This window comes from Euprymna scolopes, chromosome 32 (assembly GCF_053919585.1).
Source record: "Euprymna scolopes isolate OS-2025 chromosome 32, ASM5391958v1, whole genome shotgun sequence".
NCBI lineage: Eukaryota > Metazoa > Mollusca > Cephalopoda > Sepiida > Sepiolidae > Euprymna > Euprymna scolopes.
The window spans coordinates 53,091,429-53,118,214 of record NC_136513.1 but is presented as its reverse complement, the minus strand read 5'-3'; the positions used below and the strand labels follow the sequence as shown (position 1 = coordinate 53,118,214).

Genomic DNA, 26,786 nt, shown 5'->3' with positions numbered 1-26,786 from the left:
CATATTTATTAATAACCATTTCAAATTTTATAGAATATATATTAGTAGCCGTTTAAAATTTAATAGCACATATATTGGTAGTTGTTTCAAATTTAATGGCATATATATTTGTAGCCATTTCAAATTTAGTAGCATATTTATAAAAACCATTTCAAATTTTATAGAATATATATTAGTAGCCGTTTAAAATTTAATAGCACATATATTGGTAGTTGTTTCAAATTTAATGGCATATATATTTGTAGCCATTTCAAATTTAGTAGCATATTTATTAATAACCATTTCAAATTTTATAGAATATATATTAGTAGCCGTTTAAAATTTAATAGCACATATATTGGTAGTTGTTTCAAATTTAATGGCATATATATTTGTAGCCATTTCAAATTTAGTAGCATATTTATAAAAACCATTTCAAATTTTATAGAATATATATTAGTAGCCGTTTAAAATTTAATAGCACATATATTGGTAGTTGTTTCAAATTTAATGGCATATATATTTGTAGCCATTTCAAATTTAGTAGCATATTTATAAAAACCATTTCAAATTTTATAGAATATATATTAGTAGCCGTTGAAAATTTAATAGCACATATATTGGTAGTTGTTTCAAATTTAATGGCATATATATTTGTAGCCATTTCAAATTTAGTAGCATATTTATAAAAACCATTTCAAATTTTATAGAATATATATTAGTAGCCGTTGAAAATTTAATAGCACATATATTGGTAGTTGTTTCAAATTTAATGGCATATATATTTGTAGCCATTTCAAATTTAGTAGCATATTTATAAAAACCATTTCAAATTTTATAGAATATATATTAGTAGCCGTTTAAAATTTAATAGCACATATATTGGTAGTTGTTTCAAATTTAATGGCATATATATTTGTAGCCATTTCAAATTTAGTAGCATATTTATAAAAACCATTTCAAATTTTATAGAATATATATTAGTAGCCGTTTAAAATTTAATAGCACATATATTGGTAGTTGTTTCAAATTTAATGGCATATATATTTGTAGCCATTTCAAATTTAGTAGCATATTTATAAAAACCATTTCAAATTTTATAGAATATATATTAGTAGCCGTTTAAAATTTAATAGCACATATATTGGTAGTTGTTTCAAATTTAATGGCATATATATTTGTAGCCATTTCAAATTTAGTAGCATATTTATAAAAACCATTTCAAATTTTATAGTATATATATATATATATATATATATATATATATATATATATATATATATATATATATATATATATATTATTAGCTGTTTCAAATTTAATAGCATGTATATTACTAGAGAAGAAATAAATTGACCAAGGAGAGGAGAATTAAAAAGATTGGGGAGAGAGAGAGGAAAAGGAGTTTAGGAGAGAGGGAAAGATAAGAAAAAGGAAGAGATTCAGAAGAAAAAGGAGGTAAAAGAAAAGAAGGGCTAATCTCCAAACAAAGAAATCATCATCTGGCCTAAAAGGTGAAACAACAAATTTGTTTTAGAAAATAATGTATTTTTCACCTCAACGGCTCAGCTGTGCGGATCTGCCTTGATTTGCCCCTGTAACATAGTGCATCTGAGCATGTGCGAAAGTATCAGCAGCAGCGAAGGATGGCTGGCTTATGAAAGGATTAGGAGCAGCAACAGTAGCAGAAAAAAGCGGATGTGCAAATTAGGAAGGGTTCATAAGAAGAAGGAGAAGGAGAAAAAAAAGGAGACAAAAATACACCACATGCTCAGGGCATATTGAAGAAAATAGGCGTGTTAAGTGAAGGACGAGAATGGGCAGGCTGTGGCTGGCATGTGGTCGGAGAAAGAAAAAAGTGTACACCAGCCGAGATGGATGATGGTAAGAGACTCAAAACGGCTACTGAAGCACGTGTTCCCACACATCAGTTCTATGGCAAACCCCATTCACCCCGATGGTTTACTTCTACTTGTGCAGCTTCCATTGCTCAAAGGCAGCATGCATACCGCAGATTTATCCAACATAAATCCAGTACAAATAGACAAAAGTTTATAGAAGCTAGAATTAATTGTAAGAAGAAAATAGTCACAGCCAAGAGAGAATATACCGAAACCACCAGAAAACACAATGAAGCACAGAAATTAGGAACTCATGACTTCTGGAAAATCTATAACAGTGTAGTAAATAATACCAATCAACAATTCCCCCACTATCCAACAACCTTGAAATGGTTTGCATGGCAACCGAAAAGGCTAATCTGCTTACCCGTCAGTTTGCTTCCAACTCTACTTTGGACCCAGCAAACCACTCCCTCCCAGGTTTTCTTCTGCGGACAGAAACCACACTAGATAATCTGAAAATCAACCATGATATTATAAAAACTTAGACACCTCAAAAGCATGTGGACCCGATTTCACCCGGCTGTACTATTAAAAAATGCTCTGCTGAGGTTGCTCCAATTCTCTCCTAACTTTTCAACAAATGCTTTAACAAATCTTGTTTACTTAACTGCTGGAAACCAGTTTACAAGAATTTTAACAAAAGAACTGACCCATTAAATTATCGCCCCATTAGCCTCCTCCCTCTATTTGCCATAATATTTGAGTCTCGCCTTGCTGTTATTTCAGATCATTTGAAACCATAGCAGCAAGTTTTAGTCTCTCCTCCATCAGGGTCAGAGTTTTTTGGGGAAAAAAAAAAAAAATATATATATATATATATATATATATATATATATATATATATATATATATATATATATATCCGTCCCTTACTTATTATTTTTGCTTTGTTCTTTTTTTTTAATTGTACCAATTTTTGAATTTGTTTTTTTGTGACTCAGGATCTCCATTTTTGCAATTTAGTTTTTTTTATTTTCAACATCATAAAAAAATTCTTAAACTGATGTTTACACACAAGGCAATATTATAATTTACACACAAGGCAAAATTATAATTTACACACAAGGCAATATTATAATTTACACACAAGGGAATATTATAATATACACACAAGGCAATATTATAATTTACACACAAGGCAATATTATAATTCACACACAAGGCAATATTATAATATACACACAAGGCAATATTATAATATACACACAAGGGAATATTATAATTTACACACAAGGCAATATTATAATTTACACACAAGGCAATATTATAATTTACACACAAGGCAATATTATAATATACACACAAGGGAATATTATAATATACACACAAGGGAATATTATAATTTACACACAAGGCAATATTATAATTTACACACAAGGCAATATTATAATTTACACACAAGGCAATATTATAATTTACACACAAGGCAATATTATAATTTACACACAAGGCAATATTATAATTTACACACAAGACAATATTATAATTTACACACAAGGCAATATTTAATTTACACACAAGGCAATATTATAATTTACACACAAGGCAATATTATAATTTACACACAAGGCAATATTATAATTTACACACAAGGCAATATTATAATATACACACAAGGCAATATTATAATTTACACACAAGGCAATATTATAATTTACACACAAGGCAATATTATAATTTACACACAAGACAATATTATAATTTACACACAAGGCAATATTATAATTTACACACAAGGCAATATTATAATTTACACACAAGGGAATATTATAATTTACACACAAGGCAATATTATAATTTACACACAAGGCAATATTATAATATACACACAAGGGAATATTATAATTTACACACAAGGCAATATTATAATTTACACACAAGGCAATATTATAATTTACACACAAGGCAATATTATAATATACACACAAGGGAATATTATAATTTACACACAAGGGAATATTATAATTTACACACAAGGGAATATTATAATATACACACAAGGGAATATTATAATTTACACACAAGGCAATATTATAATTTACACACAAGTGAATATTATAATTTACACACAAGTGAATATTATAATTTACACACAAGGCCATATTATAATTTACACACAAGTGAATATTATAATTTACACACAAGGCAATATTATAATTTACACACAAGGCAATATTATAATTTACACACAAGGCAATATTATAATTTACACACAAGGCAATATTATAATTTACACACAAGGCAATATTATAATATACACACAAGGCAATATTATAATTTACACACAAGGCAATATTATAATATACACACAAGGCAATATTATAATATACACACAAGGCAATATTATAATTTACACACAAGGGAATATTATAATTTACACACAAGGGAATATTATAATTTACACACAAGGGAATATTATAATTTACACACAAGGGAATATTATAATTTACACACAAGGGAATATTATAATATACACACAAGGCAATATTATAATTTACACACAAGGGAATATTATAATTTACACACAAGGCAATATTATACTTTACACACAAGGGAATATTATAATTTACACACAAGGGAATATTATAATTTACACACAAGGCAATATTATAATTTACACACAAGGCAATATTATAATTTACACACAAGGCAATATTATAATTTACACACAAGGGAATATTATAATTTACACACAAGGGAATATTATAATTTACACACAAGGCAATATTATAATTTACACACAAGGCAATATTATAATTTACACACAAGGCAATATTATAATTTACACACAAGGCAATATTATAATTTACACACAAGGCAATATTATAATTTACACACAAGGCAATATTATAATTTACACACAAGGCAATATTATAATTTACACACAAGGCAATATTATAATTTACACACAAGGGAATATTATAATTTACACACAAGGCAATATTATAATTTACACACAAGGCAATATTATAATTTACACACAAGGGAATATTATAATTTACACACAAGGCAATATTATAATTTACACACAAGGGAATATTATAATATACACACAAGGGAATATTATAATATACACACAAGAGAATATTATAATTTACACACAAGGCAATATTATAATATACACACAAGGCAATATTATAATTTACACACAAGGCAATATTATAATTTACACACAAGGGAATATTATAATATACACACAAGGGAATATTATAATATACACACAAGGGAATATTATAATTTACACACAAGGGAATATTATAATATACACACAAGGGCATATTATAATATACACACAGGGGAATATTATAATATACACACAAGGGAATATTATAATATACACACAAGGCAATATTATAATATACACACAAGGCAATATTATAATTTACACACAAGGCAATATTATAATATAATTAAAATATTGCATTTAAAATTTCTATGGAAAATGTTATTATATCAAAATCACAAAATATTTTTTGCAATTTTATTTTTGTGGTAAAAATATTGAATAAGTAATGCTTACTTCAATAAAATTAGTTTGAGAAATTGTTTTGCAAGTGTTATTCACATGAACTTCAGGGGCTTTTTTTTTGGTAATGTTCGTGAAATATGTTTTTTAGTTTTAATTGCTAACATCTACAATGTTGTATTTTCATAAAAAAGCAAACATAATTTCTTCTTTTTTTGTTGTTTTTGTTTTTTAGTACTTATGTTGAAATTCACTGCAGCACTTTGAATGGAAGTTCTTTTTTATTTTTAGATTTTATTACATTTTCACCAAATTCCAAAGTCTAGCAGTCCTAGGAAATGAACTATTAGAGTAGACGGCTTTCTGGCATTTAGGGATCTCTATTGTATAGGGATGGGATTTAGCTGCTTGCCGGATTTGTCAGGGGTATTTACGTCGAGGGGGGTACAAGGGCTTGTAGTTCGTTGGAGCATCCACCATTAAAATACTTGTAAAACAGGCAGAGGGATGCAGCATTTTGTTGATGGGACACAGGTTGAAGCCTAGCTGATAGTGTGGAACCTATTAGGTTGGCAACTCTCTTTTAAACCCTGTATAAGAGGGGGAGACTACTAGCAGATGCACCAGCCCAAATGTGGCAACAATATTCCAAACATGAGCGAATGATGGCCTTGTAGAGGTATAGGATACTTTCAGGCATAAGTAACTTTCTAGCATGGTAGAGGGAGCCCACCTTCTTTGCAGCAGCCTTGACAATGCCCTCAATGTATCTGTTCCAACTCATGTTCCCTGTGAAAGTTAAGCCAGGGAGTTTGAACGAATTACTTTCAGGTAATGTATCATGGTTATTTGCGGTTGAGAAGGTTTCTTGTAATTATTAAAGGAAACAAGCTTAGTCTTGGCAGCATTGAATGTGACCATCCATTTTTGACCTCATTCCACTACAGATTGGAGGTCATCCTCTAAGGTTTCTGCCATTGCTTTGGATATGTGTTCATTTGTTTTCGCCATGTGTCTGTTATAGAGTGTGGTGTTGTCAGCAAATATACCCATCTCAGAGACAATTTTATCAGGGAAGTAATTTATGAATCTCAGGAATAATAAAGGTCCAAGGATCGACCCCTGAGGCACACCCACATTTATACCATATTGTTTTGACATACAACCAATGAGAACAACCTGGATTTTTCTCTTATTTAAGAAGGATTTATGTTAAGTATTGTTATATGCATGCATAACACATAAAAAAAGCATGCAATTCAGTTTTCAGTTTGACTTAGTAGTGAATAGACGTGCAATATACATCTCTAACCAAAGGAAATTTCCTGCATTTTTCCCACAGATGGCATTCATGAGAAATCATGCTTCTGTGGCTGAATCCCCTTTATGTGGAGTTTGAATTAATCCCTAGTTGGGGAATCTGGAAGAAGAAAGTACTGTTTTGGCTTACTGTCATGAACTATATTGAACCTCTCAACTTTGTGGCAATATATATAATCGTTATTTTACTAAATCCTTGAAATGACCTCAGTTAAGGAATATTACTTGAAAGGACATTATTAACTCACAAAGCACAACGAGATGCACCGTTTCTACAACACTGACTGAATTAAGTGATCCATTCAAGGAAGTTGTTCTAGCTTTGCAAATTTTGTGTCTTTTGGGAAATTAATTCTTCTTTGAATAAAAAGCAATGCTAGATACTTTTGAATGACATCATGGAATCCAGTGCAAAATTTATTTCTTTTCAAATCCTGCCACCAAGGAGAGTGGACATATGTTTCATTGCTTGCCATGAACAAGGATTCCTGAGCATTTCCTTCAAGAAGAAAACTCCTGTCGTGACAAGGTGAACACTTTCTTACAACTTTTATATATGAAGCCACGGTACATGCATATTTTGAGGGAAATTAATTCTTCACGCTTAAAACTATAACTGTAGTAAAGGTGTTTTATGTACCTATTTACTTTGCCTCCCCACGGGACAGAGTTAGACACCAGGGTCGTTTTTTAACGTGGAGAAAAGATACAAAAATAAAAATTGTCTCAGTCGTGAAGGATTTCTCCTCCACCGAAAGAGAACAAGAAATAGAAGTGCAACATCTGAAGAACAGATACTACACTTTGATCTTGTCCCGAAGAAAAAACATTTTCACCAAGATTTTAAAAATATAATAATGGCTCCATTATATACTGTATTTGTAAATTAATAAAATTTCATTAAAATTTAGTGATTTCTTAAATTTTGATGAATTTTTAAGTAAAGGGAGAGGTTAAAATGATAATACATTTTTGGGAACGGACATTTATTTTGCACGTACCTAAGTTTATTAATTCGGTGCTAGAGTCGACAGCTCAATCTTTTTAAAATATATCGTTTAAAACGAAAACAACAGTATTTACTTAATTCCTATGTCGAAATTAGTAATATATCTAAAATTTACGATAATTCATCCAGTAGAAAATTATTTATAGTTAAAAGTAATTGTTATGGAAACTTGGAGGAAACGGCATGTGAACACCTTGAAGATTGCGAATACAACGGGCATACTTGTCTCCATTTTCGTCACTTTAATGGCTGATGTTTTCTTTTTAGCCGATAGCGATAGACTTTTTTTTGGTGAAAGTGCACGGGGGAACCACCAAAGTCCTTTTTGATTATGGAAAGGTTGAAAATAAAATATGCCCCCCCCCATATTAAGAACGGCTTTCGGAATAAACACCATTTGGTAGTTGAACAACCAGTGCACACTAACCTTTTTTTTTCTTCTTTTTTTTTTTACTAAAAACACAATAGCGATTGTTCTACTCCATGAATTTTCGTAATTTTTGGATATATTACTATTTTCGACATGACAAGTAAGTCCTATTGTCTTGGCTTAAAAACCACATCTTTTTTTCTTAAATTCGATCTGTCGACTCTATCTTAACAAGCACTAGGTGTATCAGAAAGTGGCCATGAAAAATGATGATCAGAACTTTAATAATTCAACTTACTATTTTTCGAAGATTATAACTACTTGAAAAATGTAATTTTTTTTTACAATTAAAGGAGCAAAGACCAAATTAAAAAAATAATAATAACAGGTTTAATAGCAAATTATGCAATATTTTTTATTTTTTAAAAGTGGTTTTCTTTAAAAAAATATAAAGCAAATCAACATATTTTGACTTGCTTATACATGTATATATATATAAATGCCTAAAAATCACTTACCTAAAAAAAATACTATTAAATGGGTAGTTCCATTCTTCATTGTTAAGAATTTATCTATATTTATATTTTAAATTCCATGCATTTTTTTAATAAAAGGATTTTTTAAAGCAAGGGTCGTAGAAAATCGCATTTTCGTAATGTGTTTTGCTCCAAGCTTAAAAGAGCACCTCCTGCTAATATGAAATTTATCAAATGTGGAGTCGTCAAAAGGACATAAATAATGTCTCTTTTTTATTGCGTGTGTTAACCAAAACTAGTATTTTTCGTCCTCTATAGTTAAAAAGAAACGCATATTCACTTAAAACATATTCACTAAAACAAAAAATCCAGTTCATCGATTGTTTTTTTGTTTTGTTTTTTTTTTTTAATTCTCTTAATGAAATGCACGACTTTTTGATTGATATATTTTAATACTTCTTTATCGACTGACTTTTTTTTTTTTTTTTTTTTAATATCTAAAAAAAGAAAACATTCAATGAAATAGAAAAATTTGCCATCAGCGTCCGGTATTGACTTGACAATATAAGCATAACATGAGCTTTCATTAAAAAAAAAAAAAAAAAAAAAGGTTTTACACTTCGGACTTTACAGGTAAATTTCCAAAAAAACTATTCTTTTTTTTTTTTTTTTTTTTTTCAAATTAGAATATTTTATTTATTGATCTTTTATCTTCAATTTGTGATATATAAAACTTTGGTACATAAATTAATTATTAAAATTTTAATAGACATTTCAAAATGGGACGGGGTGCATTTAAAAAAAAACGTTTGTCTAAAATATTATATTCGGTTTATTGGAAAGAGCATAAAATTTCACATTGACCCTGAAAATATCGTAAAAATTGAACCAATAGAAAAATTTTTATAGATTTTTAAAGTTTAAAAATTGAAAAATATTTAACTCATAAAATTCAATTGGTTTCATTACGTAAAAAAATGGCTGCATGAAAGCACGCCGACATTTTGTAAACACCTTTTTAAAAAATAATATTTCTATTATTTTTTAAACAACTTTAATAGTTTATTTTGGAAGTATATTCCATACAGAAAATAAACAACCCACTTTAAAAAGAGAAATTACGAGTTTTTTTATTTTATTCGCAGTTTTCTGTTAGGGGTGTCAAAAATTCCTCCAAATTTCTGACACACCTAAACAAGCACCCTTAATTATAATCTGCTATTCATTAATTGGAATGTGACAATAATAAATTTTTAAAATAATTAAAGTTTTAAATAAAATGGTTGGTGGGGGAGCATCCTTAAACTGAAATAAATTCAACAAATAAATCAATAAAAATAAATCCAATATATAAACACAATAAAAAAAAAACATCCAAATGTTTCAAGTCATTATGTTTCAAAACTAAACAAACAACATAAGAGAAACAGAAACATTTACTATGGGTGAGGATTTACTCGGATACAAACTGTTAACTATATTAATTTAATAAATCTTTCACAACCCTGAAAAAAAAAAAAACCTATCATCAATATTTACTTACCAAGCTGAAAATTTTCATAATCGTTTAAACACAAAACAAAAAAAACATATCTTAATGTTTTATAGATCGACCGTGTTTATCGTCGTTACCAAGACGCCATCTTAACACCGAACTAGAGAAACTGGACTGACAACTTTTTCAACACTACAAAAATAAACATATCCGAATTATGTGTTCATCAATGGTTTTCTTAAATTTTAAACTGCATCAAATCAACGAACAATGTTGAAATCAATGTCTAATAACGAATTAAAATCGATGGTTCTATTTTTTAATCGATTTTATCGAATTGATATATTTTGTGACGGATTTTATTTCATTAGGAACATTGTGGAGATGACACCGTGTGTAGAGTTATCTCCCCTTGTTGAAAGTTTCTAATGAAAGGAGAAAAGAAAAACGCAAAAGGTGCCAGATCACAACTTTTTTTTATGTTGTTTTTTCCCTTGTAGATATGTCTTTTGTCAACAAAAAATCTTTCAGGTGTATAGACGATCGGAGATGAGGATAACACTGGACATTTAATCCTTTTTTTTTTACGGAAGTCGGATTTTGAGACTCTTTACTCGTTTACGAAGACATATTTAAAAAAAAAATGTCGGGTGACAGCACGAAACCGATGACCCTCCCAAGTGGGCCGGCCACACTGTGCTTTGACAAGGATGCTTTTATGAAGGTATGTCTAAAAAAAAAAAAGCCACTGTTCTTTATATTCATTTGGTAATTTTATAGAACCACTTTCTCCTCTGATCGGATTGTTTTAGGGGTATAAATTGTTCTCAGAGCACTTGCAAAACCTATAAAACTACAAAACGAAAATCACCTGTTTGTGTGTGTGTGTGTACTCGCGTTCACCCCCTAACAAGGAATATTGCTACTTGGACGTAAGAGGCTACTATTTGGGACTGTACTTAGGAAAGATGAAAAAGATGTTGGTTTACGTTACATTTAAATTTACGTTACATATCAGTACAGTCGGGGAAGCAGCAGGAAGGGAATTCCAAAGTTTAACTGTTCGAGAGAAGAAACTATTAGAGTAGAAAACGTTTTGGTATTCAGGGACCTCAACAGTGAAGGAGTGTGATTTTAGGTAAATTTTTACTTGGTTTCCAAAACTATGCAAGCGCTTGCGCGTATAACGATGGCCACCATTTATAACGTAAATAATTATATTGCTTAATATCTGAAAAACTATTTATTTGCGGAAAATTTAAATGCGATATTCGTTTTCAGCATACCCGAAAACCTTCAAAAGTTGTCACTTTAAAGGGAAATGTTAAGATGGAAACTAAGTAAAAATTTACCTGGTTTTGTTACTGAGCAAGTTTGTCGGAGGTGGGGTGGTGGATGGGGGTACTAGTGCAAGAAGTTCATCATCAGAGCACATGCTATTAAAATACTTGTAAAACAGGCACAGCAGATGCATTATGCAAGACTGCGGCGTGCGGCGATGGGATAGAGGTTAGAGCTTAGTTGACAAGGCGGGACCTAGAATGGAGGCTCTTCTTTTTATCCTATAGACTTAGCGGTAGGATGCACCAGCCCAGATATAGCAGAGCAGCCAGCATCTCCAGGCATGGGCAAATGGTGGCTTTCTAACGGTACAGGATGGAGACAGGAGCGATTGAAACTTTATTATTAGTAACCATTGTTTATTTTTATGATGCGTTAAACTAAACTGAAAGACTTTTTTTGTAAATTTTTACAACGTGACCAGCAAGCACCACACCCGTGGTTGTGGGTGTTTATAATACGCTGTGGCACAGCGTATTATAAACACCCACAACAACCCCATGTTAAGAACGGCTTTTGAGGTTGGGGGGGTGTATTCGGAAAGCCGTTCTTAACATGGGGAAGTTAGGGCGTTTATAATACGCTGGGGGGGGGGGTCGTCGTAAAAATTCACCCTTTCCCCACCTGTTCAGTTGACAGAACCGCAGAAAGCCTTTGTCAACACAGGGTGCTCAAAAAAAAAATAATTAAGGTACTGCAAACTAAACAAAAAATGACTACGTTAAGATTAACGGTACTTGCACTTATTGATCCGTGCTGCATGCACTGCTGAGTGCTGCACTAGTGCACTACTGCTGCAATAATAACGCTGTTATTTTAAAAGCCCTTCTTAACATGGAGAGGGGAGGGTGTTTTATACCTATTCTATACTTTAACCATACAATTGAATAATAAAAAAAAAAAAAAACGGTACTAGTGCAGAGTGATCCGGACGTAAATAATAACGTTATTATTTAAAAAGCCATTCTTAACATGGGGAGGGTGTTTTGTACCTATTCTATACTTCAACCTTACAATTGAATAAAAAATAAAAAAAAAAACTTTAATTAAACTTGGAAATACGATTTTAAAAAATAGCGCGGATCAGTAAGTGCACTAGCACCAGATTAACTTAGAGTTTAAAAAATAAAAAGTTTGATTTTTGATGAGAATTAGGGCGGACTTGAACGAGCTACCCTCCCCGCCATAAAATTATTGTTGTTCGGCAACAGACTTAACTTTCATATTAGCAGGAGAAAATTTTACAAAAGTTTATTTAATGACTTTTAACGTGGGGATTTATCACTTTTAAATTATAACGTTCTATTATTTTTTTTCTTTTACACCACAAAAGGAATTTCACGCGTTAAAAGTTGTTAAATAAACTTTTTGTTTTTATTTCCTGCTAATATGAAAGTTCAGTCTGTTATTGACGATAATCCGCAGAAAAATAATAAGGAATTAATTTTACGACAGGTGAAAAGCTCGCTCAGGTCCGCCGGAATTTGATTTTTTTTTTTCTTTTTTTTTTTAGTTTAAAAAATATCTACCTGGTCAATTTACGTGATTTTTGGAATATAACATTTTTGTTCTATGACGTGTATGTTTATCGTAAAGATTGTTCTGCATTTTTGTATTGCAGCAATGCAATGCAGCATGGACAAAAGTACAGAATATTTACAAAATGCTCTCCCCATGTTAAGCATAGGTTTCTAAATAATAACGTTATTATTACAGCACGGTTTGTGCTCTGTGTGAATACCCAAATCCATTTTTATAATTGATTTCGTAAATGACACAAAATATTAATAGACACATTAAACATGTCATGGTCGATGTTTACACATCGACGTACAAAATCAAAATGTGTAAATACGTTTGTGCGCATGTCGTCTGCGCATACAATATCCTGAATAAAAAACAAATAATTATATTTTCGACCAATCAGAAAACTATTTGAAAAGGTATTTCTGAAAGCCACATAAATTCTTTTAAAAAGCCAATTTTTCTTTACGTTTTACTTGTCTAAAAAAAAAAAAAAAAAAAAAAAAAAAAAAAAACTCGCAAAATTCAATAAAAAATGTTTAATCTTTAATTAGAATTTCTCTATTTTTTTTCTCCTAAACTATCAATTTTTCCTTCTCTGACTGAGGACAGAAGGATTATTATTTTTTTTACACACTAAGAAAAAATGCAGCATAAATATTTTTTTCAGAACCAATGTTAGGTAAAACTAAAGTCAGGAGAAAACTACAACTTAAATTTAATTATTAACGCTAAGTCCCGGGGCAAATTCCCACGTTGTAGACTTACAATAATTAAATGCACCCAACTGCCAACTATTGGCGAAAACAAAGAAAGGAAATATTTCTTTTAAAATTTTCTTCTTAAAACCTGAGGCGCTAAGGTTTGGGGATAAATGAATTAACAAAGAAGAAATAAATTCTTTGTTGAAATAAACGTATACAATTTACTGGAATAAAAATATCTCCCAGGAAACCTATTTCCTTTTTAAACCTTTTTCTTTTAAATAATAAACCCACTATGATTATGAATTGTTGATAATTTATCGTAAATTAAAAAATTATAGGAGAGCAAAATATCTCTTAAGAACCTGCTGTTTATGACTAAATTATCAGGAGGTAAATATCTTATTAAATTTTCGCTTAACTCACAAGGAAAAAGGTAATTTCTGCATACCAAAATTAAAGAAAATTAAATAATACATTCAATTTTCAAATCATCAATAAATTTTCAAATTTGTATCAATAAATGTTATGTGTTCCACTAAAGTAACAAATAAAAGGAAAATGCAAATTCGTAGGGGGAAAAACCCCCAAAGCAAAAATGTTTAAATTTCAATTCCCTAAAAAATTCAAAATGGCGACATGGTCAAGGAAGGAGGCCCATAACAAGTTGGGAGGTAGCGCAGCCAGGCAAGAATGGTGGGAAACAGCTTACAAAATTACATACAAAAATATACAAAATGGAAATAAGGCAATCAATAACTAGATCAAATTAAAATGGGTCTTGCTCCAAATGTTAAATTTTAAGAGAGTCTAAAATAGTAAGAAAAAAAAACAGACTATTGTAAAGGCTTAATGGAAAGGAAGGTCTCAACGTATGTGCTGACGTCACGCACACAAGTTGAAATAGCGGGAGAATTTAAAAGCTCCCACGTGGTTGGAAACATATCAGACCAGGAGAGGTTAAAAGCAAAATTCAGAAAATTTAGAGAAATGTCTTATGTATCTCGTAAATACATAAGACTTTGAAAACATAAATGCAAAGTGTAGAGGTTTAAAGGAAAATGTCTTATGCTGTTTGTAAATGCATAAGACTTGGAGAAATAAAGGCAAAGTAACGAAATTTTGGGTTTGTCACCAAAATCCGTTTTTCATGGTAACAAAAAGAAAAGAAAAAAAAAAAGGAAAAAAAGCATTTAGAGCAAATTTCTCGGAAATGAGTAACTAATGGAAATGAACAAAATAATACAGACCCGAATAAGTTTAAAATGATCCAAGTTTATTCAAACAAAAAGTTATCGATTGCCTTTATTTCCCAAGGCTGGCATAAAAAAAATACCCTTAAGGAAACATTTAAAAATACATTAAAAAAAATACAAAAAAAGACGTCAATCCTTACTTGCAAGAAAGGCTGAAAGAAAACAACATATAAAAAACCGAAAACAGTCCTTGTTTAGAATTCAATCCTTTTAACGAAATGTTCAGTCTTTCTTTGACAAAATGTTTTTTTTTTCTTTTCTGAAAGAAATCACAATCAAAAAGTTTCTTTGACCTAAAATGGGAGAAAGAAGTATTATCCCTTTGTGAAGGCTCAGGTGCCTTTTAATTCAAAGGGGAGCAACAGAAGACCATAAAGCCGCTTTGATAGACTTTATGTGTACAAATACGGGGTAAATTCTTGTATTAAGGAAGATTTCCTTTCTGAAGGAAACTTTGGTTGAAAAATCTTTCAAAGAGGGGATTTTCTTTCTAGGGGCGATATTCTGCTCGTCTCGGCGAAATTAATTTTTGTTCTTCTTAGAAAAGAACTCCTCAACACACGGTTGTTTCCTTCGTTAATCCTTTGAGAATAATAATTTACCAGTTGTAAGACTCGTTTGTCTTTTAATAACCGGTATTAATCTTCCAGTCGTAAGACCTAGTTGTCTTATAATGATTGAGAATAAACTAACGTTAACACTTTAGTACCACTCAATGGAGTTCTAAACAAACGTCTTTCTCCAAAGGAGAGAAAAAAAAACGTAGAATTTAACGTCAAGAATCCTTTTTTGACGGAGTCGAATAGTGTCCTTCTTCTTGGACAACTAGGTGCGAACTGACGAGAACAGGCAAAAGCCCATCCCCCCCCTCCAGAGGGTAGGAGTGGAGCAGACCCCTAGAAAGGGGACTATAACTATGCTGATGATGATGATGATGATGGAAGTGACCTGCCGGTCAAGGAACGCATTCCTTGACCCAAATGCCGAGATGTTGAATGTGTATGAATAAAAAAATAAATAAAAATTATTTCTCTATTAAAAATTTCAACAGTTTTAACAACAAACAAGATTTTTATAAACAAACAAAGGTACTTGTACAGTTTAATCAAGACATTAAAAAATGAAAATATTGAAAAAAAAAAAAAAAAAAGGTTATATTGTCCGTATCCGTTTTGGACTGAAGATCTCTGAAAAAAATTTCACTTAATTTGATCGAGTAGTTTTTTTTTTGTTTTTTTTTACAGCGGAGAAACACGTTTTTATGAGAGCACGTCAGCCATTAGGAAATTTATTGAGCACGTTGCGGGGAGATAACTCCAGTTAAAGCGCCGACACTTCATCCCCATCTTTAATACTAGCTTTTCTTCCTAAACATCGAACCTTTTGCTCGGAATCATAAATTGTTTTTTCGCTGTTAAAAAAAAAAAAAAAAAAAAAAAAAAAAAAGAAAAAAAAAAAAAAATTAGATGAAATTAAGTAAAAAAAATTTTCGGAGAACTTCATTCCATAACGGATACATGCAATTTAAACTGTTTTTGATATTTTCATTTTTTAATGTCTTGGTTAAACTGTACAAGTAACCAAACAAAAGATTTACATATAAATAGACCCAAAAACTGTTCCTATAGTCATTTTTTTTTTTTTTTTTTTTTGGCTGATTAAATTTCCTTCAGTACCCAGAGAATTTAATTTCAGTTCTTATGGAGTTCCTGAGCATTGATGAGAAATTCCGGCATTAGATACCCTGTAGCAGACGACAAAGATAGGCGAACACTTCAAGGGATATTGGTTGTTCGACCTTGACATTGCCGTTGATTGTTTGTAAACATGTCAAATAGCAGACATGGTCGAATGTTTGCGAGCAAGAATTTTAAAAAATATATTTACAAAACTTTTAAAGATTTAAAAGAAAAAATATATATTTACAAAACATTTTCTTTAATATTAAATATTTACAAAACTTTTAAGGATTAAAAAACAAAAAACAAACTTTTTTTCTATTTACGTAAAACTTTTTAATGTAAGTAATAAAACAAACATATTTAAACGAAATATATTTAAACAAATGGGTGTCTTCCTGGGTTCTTTTTATGTATTTACAGAACTTTTTAATAAAACTATTAATAATAATAATAATAATATAAATAAATAAATGGCAAGTTTTTACGTGTCCCAGCATATTATAAACACTCCAATCTCCCTTTCAGAATAACCTAGTTGGGGATATTTATACTACGCTGGGGCAGGGCATAAAATAATACCAAATAAATAAGCCGACGTTATAACTGAGAATTTCGGATGATGTCAATTAAAAAACACATAATTTAAAAAAAAAATTAAATAAAATTATTACAATCAAACTTTTTAATAGCAGAAACAAATATAAAATAACTGACTTGTTCGGATTTTTGCAACCAAGATTAATTTTTATGTACAGTGTGTGTGTGTGTGTGTGTGTGTGTGTGTGTGTGTGTGTGTGTGTGTGTGTATCTTTGTGCGTTTTTAATACAATTCAATATTTATTTAAAGTGCGATGTATGTAGGTGGTCAGTGGAGGAGAAATCCTTCTAGACCGAGGCAATTTTTATGCATAATAAAATCACAAGTATAGACAATCAAGATTTAAAAAAAATAGATTTTATTCACATATCTTTTATCACTTTTATTTTTATAAAGATGAAGTGTAGTATCACAAGATACAAATCTTTTTATAATTTTTATTTTTATTTAAAAAAAACAAAAAAACTTGCTATTTGCTTACTTCTCCATAAAAACAAATTAAGTGCAAGTTTAGCGTCCGAAATTTTCAGTTTGTAATGTTTTGCAATTAATATAGTTCATTCTTTTTATTTTTATTATAATTATAATTATTATTAGTTTTATCAAAGTTCTGTAAATATATTTAAAAAAAAAAACGCACTCAGAAAGACACCCATTTATTTGAATATATTTGGTTACATTTACGTTCGTTTTGTTACTTACAAAAAAAGTTTTGTGTAAATAGAAAAAAGTTTTTTTTAATCCTTAAAGTTTTGTAAATATTTAATATTAAAGAAAATGTTTTGTAAATCTATATTTTTTTTTCTTGTAACTCTTTAAAAGTTTTGTAAATATATTTTTAAAAAATCTTGCTCGCGAACATTCGAATATGTCTGCTATTGGACGTGTTTACAAGTTTACAAACAACTAACGGCAATGTCATGGTCGAACAACCGGTGTCCCTTGAATTGTTCACCTATCTTTGTCGTCTGCTACGGGGTATCTAATCTTGATTCTTTTTTTTTTACAAAAAAATATCAATCTTATGCTAAACTACTTGATAATAATAATAATAATAATAATTCGTCTAAGAATGTGATAAATTTCTTCAGTTAAAATATCCGCTGAAAGATGTTTCGTGGAGGACACTAAATCATCTATGACCGTCTAGAGAACGGGAGGTAATTCAACAATGAAATTTGTCGAGAAATATGCTGGAATGCCACTGACTTTATAAAAACAAAATGGAATCTTCCAGGTAGCCATTCTTTACAAGTACCAAAATTGAATGTTCCATTTTTAGAAATTCCAATATTTTCAAGCTCTCAACTCGATCTCCCTCATTCTTTTACACTCTAGTAAAGTAGTTAAACCTAATTGAGAAAAAAAAATAAAAACAAGAATTCCCCTCCCCCCATATTAAAAAATAAAAACCTGCATGATGTATGTATGGAGCATGACTGAAAAAAAAACTGCTGTCTTCCAAAAATCACATAAATTGATAGAGTAGTTTTACTTTTCGCTAAGAAAATAAAATTTTATGGCTAACCAAAGAGCAACTGTCTCACGACGCCATTTTAAAAAATCTAAAAAAAAAAAAAAAGTAGATAATTCAACATAATTCAAACCTGTTGAGTTATCTTCCTTGATGTTTTTGATTTTCAATATGGTGTCGCGAGACAGTCGCTCATCAATTAGCCATAAAATTTGACTTTTTAAGTTAAATTGATCCAGTAGTTGTATTTTTATGTGATTTTTGAATAATGATATTTTCTTTCTGTCATAGCATACGGATTTTTCTTTTTGTTTTTTAATATAAGGGAAATTCTGAACAAACTCACTTCATCACTTTAAAAATGTTATCAGTTAAACACCAAGTGTTCAAATTATATTAAAATTTAAAAAATTGAAAAAGGATTGTTCAATTTTTAGCAAAGGGGTTCAGTGCTCTTTATTTAATTTATCCACCTATCTTTAGCTAAAATAATCACGTTTGAAAACATCTTATTTAATTTCTCCCTACAAAGGCAGTTAAACACATAGTTCTGTTTTTAATAGAGTAAATCTAACCAACCTCTAGAAAGGGGCATTCTGAATTGAGATAAAAATTTAAATTGCTTTGTCTTGAAATGTTTCTTCTTCACTGACTGAATACTACTATACTGAACAGATACTACCCTTTTGAATTATTTGCAAAAATATCCAATACGCTTAGCAAATTCAGGAGCGTGAAGAGAGGGTGCAGTGGTCATCTTCTGTTCATCCAGGTTTAGACACGAATAAGAAGTGGAGGAAATTATTGATAGTGGTTTCAGCTAGACGAGTGTTTTTTGTGAATGTTAAGCAAAGGGGACTATAGATTGGAGTTCAGACGAGCACTAGCCATGAAAATAACAATAGAGCAGAGACAGGCTCATGACATATCTTCTGTGAGAAAGAGGTTGCAGGGAAGAGAAAAGTGCTTCTCTTACTAAGCTACGAAGTCTGTTTTGTACTCTGTCAAGGCAGGATAAGTGCTTCTAGCATCTCCTGCTCAGATGTGGCAACAGTGTTCCATCCTTGGACGTACTTGGCGCTTATACAGGTAGAGAATTGCATCAGCAGTGACATATCAACTGGAGCAGTGGAATGATCTCACCATTTTTCCAGCGACCTTGGCAACAGATTTGATTTACATGTTCCATTTCTATTCATTTCGATTGATGCCAGAGGGGTCAGTGGTGATGATAGAAAGATAGAAGCTGGGTTTTAGATGCATTAAAATTAACCAGCCACTTCTTTCCCCATTGCACCATGTGCTCAAGATCAGAGGAGAGAGAATAAGAGAACTTGTTTGTTTACGGCCTCTGGAGTGTTGCCTTAGTGTCATCAGCATAAATGTCTACAAATGATCTGAGGATGTGATTTGGGACATCATTGATGTAGATCAGGAAATTGCTCCCTGAGGAACTCCAGCATTAATACTGTGAGCTCCTGATTTCTGCCCGTCAACCACTACTCTTATGAACCTATCAGGGAGAAATGATTTAATAATTAAGATATTTCCATCTATACAGTAACTGGAGATTTTGTGATGTAGACCTTTATGCCATACCCTATCAAAGGCCTTTGCTATGTCAAGAGCAATTGCCCTAGAAAGAAAGCCTCCATCGAGAGATTCGCTAATCCTATGAGATATAACTGTTAGCACATCTGCTGTAGATCAAGCAAAATGGAAACCATATTGTATGTCACTGAGGAGGTTATTTTTGCTGAGGTGGTTGACTACTTCTCTATGGAACACCAATTCCAGCAACTAACTTATGACACATAGGAGACTGGTCGATCTGTACTGAGAAGGAGATGACCGATCACCTGAATTTTTATATACAGGGCATACTGATGAGGTCTTCCTGAGTGTTGGGAAGCAATTCTCTTTAAGGCAACACTTAAACAGCTTTGTAAGTATGGGAGCTAGTTCTGGTTGAAGCTTTTTTAGCGCTATAATTGGAATGATGTCAGGGCCAGTTGCTTTACTCAAATCAAGGTTTTTGAATAGCTTGGCAACATCACACACGGATATTTGTATGTCACATAGCGTGTTTTCAGACACAGGAGGATATACCAGGGGGAGGGGGGCTGATTGCCTAGGGTAGAATTAGCTGCATAATTATTGGCAAAAAGTTTGGCTTCGTCTGATGCTGAGCCTGTTTGTTATTTGCCAAAACTGATGGAAACCAAGCTGTTGCTCAATTACTTTGAACTTGATGAACTGAGCATACAACTCTCTTGCGTTCCTTATTATTCTTTATTGCTGGCAGTCTTGAAGGCAGCTTTAGTCTCAGTACGTCTATTAAGCAATGGAAATAGTGATTTTTGTGTGCAATGGCAGCAGATCATTCTGGAGAGAACTAAGGCTGACTGTTAGATTTTTGCTGAAATTTTTTGGAGGGTATAAAGCTGTCTATATCTACAATTAACCATTCTTTTTAGGCATGGAACGCAGATGTATATCTGATATAAATTTGCAGAAGCTATCCCAGTCGGCCATAGAGTATCAATATACTGTACGATAGAGAGGTACGTTTCAGGACTTATTACATTTTGTTTTTATCTTAACTGAGACAACAGAGTGGTTGAAAGATCCTAGTGGAGATAGAACGGAGGATGAACACAGCTCAGGGCAAGTTGTGAGAAAAATGTTTAGGAGACTTGCATTCTGATCATTAGTATCAGGCACACGGATGGGTGCGTGAATAATCTGAGTTAGATCCTAAGCAATGGAGAAGTCGTGACCGAACTTCCCCGTCATCATCGTTTATGTTTGAGTCAGCTAGTCATTCCACATTGTGAACATTGGAGTCTACACAGACGTGAATGTTAGCCAAACGATGAGTAGACAGGATGTGGTCAATTTTCTCAGATATGCTCTTAAAGATAGTAACTCTGTTCTTGTAGAGGGCAAATATGTATGCAGTGCTGTGAGTAAGTGCAACCCAGAAGCACTTATAGGGTAAATTAGGGTCTTCTCTGGAGATGTCCCTACTACATAGAAAGCCATCTCTAATGTAGGTACATATTGCATGCCCATGGCGATCTTGGGGGTCATATTTTGATGTTAAGTTAAAGTATCCTTTAATCACAAACTCTTCTAGGGAAATAGTTGTCAGTTTCATTTAGGAATAATAGGTCTGGTTTGGTTTCCTGTAATTGGGTTTCAACCCCTGGAAGGTTGGAACGTAGACCCCTATTGTTGGAGAAGGAGACCTGATAGTGGGAGGTGGATCTGCATTGGAAGTTGGAGTTCTGGGTTTAATCTTGTATTCTTTGTTGAGACTTTTCATGATATAGTTTGTTTTTTTTTTTTTTTTTTTTTTCTTTTTTTTTTTTTCTTACATAGGCATCACCACTTATCAAGGCTAAGAGGCCACTCGAGGATAAGGGTTAAAGAGTGTACAGTAAAAATTGGACAATATAGTAACCGTTGGTAATGGAGATTCGGTAAATTTATTAACTTATATGGAACAGCTCATCAAAAACTTGTTTACGTTAGACTTGAACACAACCATATTGTAGTCAGCTGGAAAGCAGAAAAACGGAAGACAATTCCATAGGCGTGCAGTTCTAAGAAAGAAGCTTTGCTCATGGAACCTACATTTAGGTTTAAGCACAGATAAAGAGTGGGGAAACTGCTAGATGGGTGTTTCTTGTGAAAGTTTGACGAAGGGGGATCAAAGAATGGAGCTCATCCGAGCACTTGCCATGAAAATAACGATAAAGCAGAGACAAACTCGCACATCTCTTCTGTGAGAAAGAGGTTGCAGGGAAGAGAAAAGGACATCCCCTACAAGGCTACGAAGTCTATTTTGAACTCTATCAAGGCAGGATAAGTCCTTTCTAGCAGCTCCTGCCCAGATGTGGCAACAGTACTCCATCCTTGGACGTACCTGGCTCTTATATAGATAGAGAATTGCATCAGCAGTGAGATATCTACTGGATCAATAGAAGGATCCCACCATTTTTCCAGCGGCCTTGGCGACCGATTTAATGTATGTGTTCCATTTAAGATTAGGAGTAAAGGTCAAGCCCAGAAGCTTGTCAAAACACAAGGCTTCCCCAAGATGAGAGCCATTCATTTCAATTGATGCCAGATGGGGATCAGAGTGTTGATGATGTAAAGATAAAAGCTTGGTTTTAGATGCATTAAAAGTAACCAGCCACCTCTTTCCCCATTGGACGACTTGCTCAAGATCAGAGAAGACAGAATCTGAGAGAACTTGGTCGTTTACGGTCTTAGATGTGCTACCATATAGTAGTGTCATCAGCAGAGATGTCAACGAATGATGTAAGGATGTGATTTGGAAGATCATTAATATAGATCAGGAAGAGAGTTGGGTCCAGGATGGACCCCTGAGGGACTCCAGCATTAATACTAAGAGTTTTGGGATTTGTGTGATAGGCTGACAAAGTTGGTTAAAGCAGGGCAGAGCGAGAAAGTAAAAGAGAAAAAGAAACGAAGGAATATTTTCTTTGTAGATCATGATAAAGTAAAGCCGTAACACACTAATATGTCATCGAGAAGCCCCACCAGAAGCTACTGCATTGTCCAGAATTTATTCACCAAATGGCAATACAGCAGCCCCAGTACTTTGCACCTGCTGATAGGATGGCCTCCTTGGTAGTTTATCGAAGGTGCGGGTCCCTGACTATCAGGTGGGTAACATGAGCCAAGTTAAAACGTTTACCTCCAGCACTCTTATTAGTGACATGGCTACAAGGATAGAAATAGAAACAAAAAAATTTGGACATTTCAGGCGACTGCTCATGCAAAAAGACTACCAACCTAGAATACAGCTTTTTCTTTTGTCAGAAAAATCACTCATTTTGAATAAGGACTGAGGGACAAATTAGGAGAAGCTAGAGTTACGGGAGCTGCCAACAACGCATCCACAATGCATTGTCTACTCTCCATTTTAAACTAAATATTCTACTTATATAAGTTCAATTGATTTGTTTAGAGTAAAATACGGCGATAGATTCCCCTCTCACTAACTGAAATAAGGAAAGGAGTTTTTTCTGCCTATCAGAATTCAGTTGGCAAAGTTTACGTATGTGATTCTTGAGGTTACTCAGCTTTTTTTCCTTGTGTCATTCCCGACTTGATTTGAATGAAATTGTCTATCCCTCTTGCTAACATATTCGATGCTAGACGGCGTTTTATTAGTATGATTATTTGAAAAGTCTACTAAAAAGAATAGCGTCTATCTTTTTTTTTTCATTTTTTTTTTTTTGCAAAAGAATATGTGGACAGACATTAATTCAAAGCTAAAAAGTTAAAGATAACGATGTATTTTTACTTAAAGCATTTAATGTAAAAAATAAATAAAGGTGCTTGCGTAGATTGGTAATCAACACTGAATTACACTTCTTAAAAACAAAACAAAAATACAGAAAAACCTTTATAATGTACATACTCATCACAGAATGAAAAATGTCATATTCCAAAAATCACGTAAATTGATCAAGTAGTTTTGGGGATTTTTTTTTTTTTTTTAACTAAGAAAATCATATTTTATGATTAAGCGAGATAGTGATTTTTGGTCAGCCACGTTTTTTGATCTAGCATAAATAAAGGGGAGACAACCTTAAATAAAGGGGTGACAACCTTAAATAAAGGGGAGACAACAATTGAGATAACTCAATTTGAAGTATTGAAGTCAAAATCAGCCTTGTAATGGATACGTTCAGCATTAAAATCGATAAAAATCATAAAATTTAATTTTCTTAGTTAAAAAAACTATTTGATTAAATTTGTGATTTTTGGAATATGACATAGTTCCGTAATGAGTACGTACATCATAAAGATTTTTCTGTATGTTATTTTTTTTTAACTGTTTTTTTTTTTTTTATATTTTTTTTACTTTCTTTCCACCTTAATATTCGCCTTTAAAACGACTACTTTTATAGGTTTTTGAGTATGCTGAAAATGAATGTCACATTTAAATTTGAGACAGACAAGTAGGTTTTTGAATATTAAGACCTTTGTTATCCAATGTAATCCTTTGTTTTCATTGGAAGCCATGTTATTTCCCAACTTAACAAGTGCTAATGTGCATCCGTGTTACAAAACACTCCCTCCTCCCTATGTTAAGAATGGTGAACTCCACTGACATTTGTTAAGTAATGCATTGGAAAGAATGTCTTTGTGTTTAAATGTGATATTCGTTTTCAGCATACTCCAAAACCTATGAAAGTCACTTTAAATGTGAGTGTTAAGGTGGAAAGAAAGTAAAAAAAATTTACCTTGTTTTTGTATTGCCTTTGCCATCCCTGATATTGGGGTTAATTCTTTTCAGCAGATTGCCCCACACCAGTCGTTTTTTTTGTGTGTGTGTGTGTGGAGGGGGGGGGGGGGTTCTACTCTCAAACATTAAGCAGGAGTTCCTTAAAGCAACAAAAATTAACATGGTTTTCATTAACCCTGACACTAACCGTAAGTCGGTTATGTCCAAATATTTAGTACACAATGTTAAGACTCCGGTCGTAGCAGAGATTGAACTCACTACACAAGTTTGTAGTGAAATTCAAATCTTGTCGGTAGCTGAATACTTGATGCTTCGCCAGGGCTATCAAGGGTATTTTATCGTGACGCCATCACTAGATGGGGTGCCTACCATGGCTTAAGAGAATCCCATCTACCCTCGAGAGAAGAATAGACCACGCCAGTTTCTCAACCTGGAATTTTACGCGGTAATGGAAGTCAGTAAACATGAAATGAAATACGAAACCATATAGAAATAATTTTTTTTTTTATTATTTTAGTTTTAATAGTTTTTGTGCCATCATGAAAACAAAAATAATAAACTTTCATTTTTTTACATTGCTATAGTTTTTGTTTTGTTTCAACATTTGTGTTATGACAAAAAAAACTAATGAGAATTTTTATTATTTAAATGGTGTCTTCTTGAAATATATTTCTGTCTTTCATGAGTTTTATCACAGAATTTTGTCATTTGTGTCATCAAAAAAACTTATGTTAAACAGTTGAATAAAAAAAAGTTTCTTCAAATGAATAAATGGAATTTTGTCATAAATAATGTAAGATTTTTATGAACACTTCTTGTGTCATCAAAAAAACTTATATTAAACAGTTGTATAAAAAAAGTTTCTTCAAATGAATAAATGGAAGCGATGCAGCAAAGCATCTCGCTGAATTTATTTGGTTTCATCACTCAATTGAAGGTAGTTACTTTAATTTCTATATGAATGAATTTTAAATATTTAGAAGATTATTTATAAAAATTTAATTTCAAAACTCTACATAAACAATTAGAATCACATTAAGTTTTATTCATCAGAAATGGACTTTTCTTCGATATACACCAGCAAGATTTTCGCTAAACAAAAATGCCAAAGTAAAAAAGAAACGGTATAATTTAATATAACCATTCCTCTCAGTTATTTTTTTGCGTTTATGTCACTTTGTTGACGTATAATCGTATGAAAGAAATAGAATATCATTTTTATTTTTCTTCCTTGGAAGAGGGGAAGGGTAGTAGACAAAAACATGCAGATTTTCAAGGTGTGACTTTTGTTTTTTTATTTATTTTTAACTTGAAAAATATCAATTTTAATTGTGAGGTTGATAATGAATTGGCTGAAAAAAAATGCTGTCTTATTGATTTTTTTTTTTTTTTTAATAAAACTTGACCAACATTTTTTTTTTTTTAATAAAACTTGACCAACATTTTTTTTTTTTTAATAAAACTTGACCAACATTTTTTTTTTTTTATATAAAACTTGACCAACATTTTTTTTTTTTAATAAAACTTGACCAACATTTTTTTTTATATAAAACTTGACCAACATTTTTTTTTTATATAAAACTTGACCAACATTTTTTTTTTATATAAAACTTGACCAACATTTTTTTTTATATAAAACTTGACCAACATTTTTTTTATATAAAACTTGACCAACATTTTTTTTTATATAAAACTTGACCAACATTTTTTTTTAATTTTAATAAAACTTGACCAACATTTTTTTTTTAATAAAACTTGACCAACATTTTTTTTTTTTAATAAAACTTGACCAACATTTTTTTTTTATATAAAACTTGACCAACATTTTTTTTTTTATATAAAACTTGACCAACATTTTTTTTTTATATAAAACTTGACCAACATTTTTTTTTTATATAA

The 26,786-nt window shown here is 31.6% G+C and overlaps 2 protein-coding genes across 2 annotated transcripts in view; one reads left to right on the top strand and one right to left on the bottom strand.

The window, feature by feature from the left end:
- LOC145256360 (uncharacterized) overlaps window positions 1–10,198 on the bottom strand; it is a 63,336-nt gene extending 53,138 nt beyond the window's left edge. The window contains exon 1 of the mRNA XM_080115184.1: window positions 10,068–10,198. The gene's annotated coding sequence lies outside the window, so the exon portion shown is untranslated. The remainder of the gene's footprint in view (window positions 1–10,067) is intronic.
- Window positions 10,199–10,353: 155 nt separating this feature from the next.
- LOC145256361 (conserved oligomeric Golgi complex subunit 2-like) overlaps window positions 10,354–26,786 on the top strand; it is an 81,012-nt gene continuing 64,579 nt past the window's right edge. Inside the window, exon 1 of the mRNA XM_080115186.1 lies at window positions 10,354–10,743. Coding sequence (XP_079971312.1) covers window positions 10,663–10,743 — 81 coding nt within the window. The 5' untranslated portion in view covers window positions 10,354–10,662. The remainder of the gene's footprint in view (window positions 10,744–26,786) is intronic.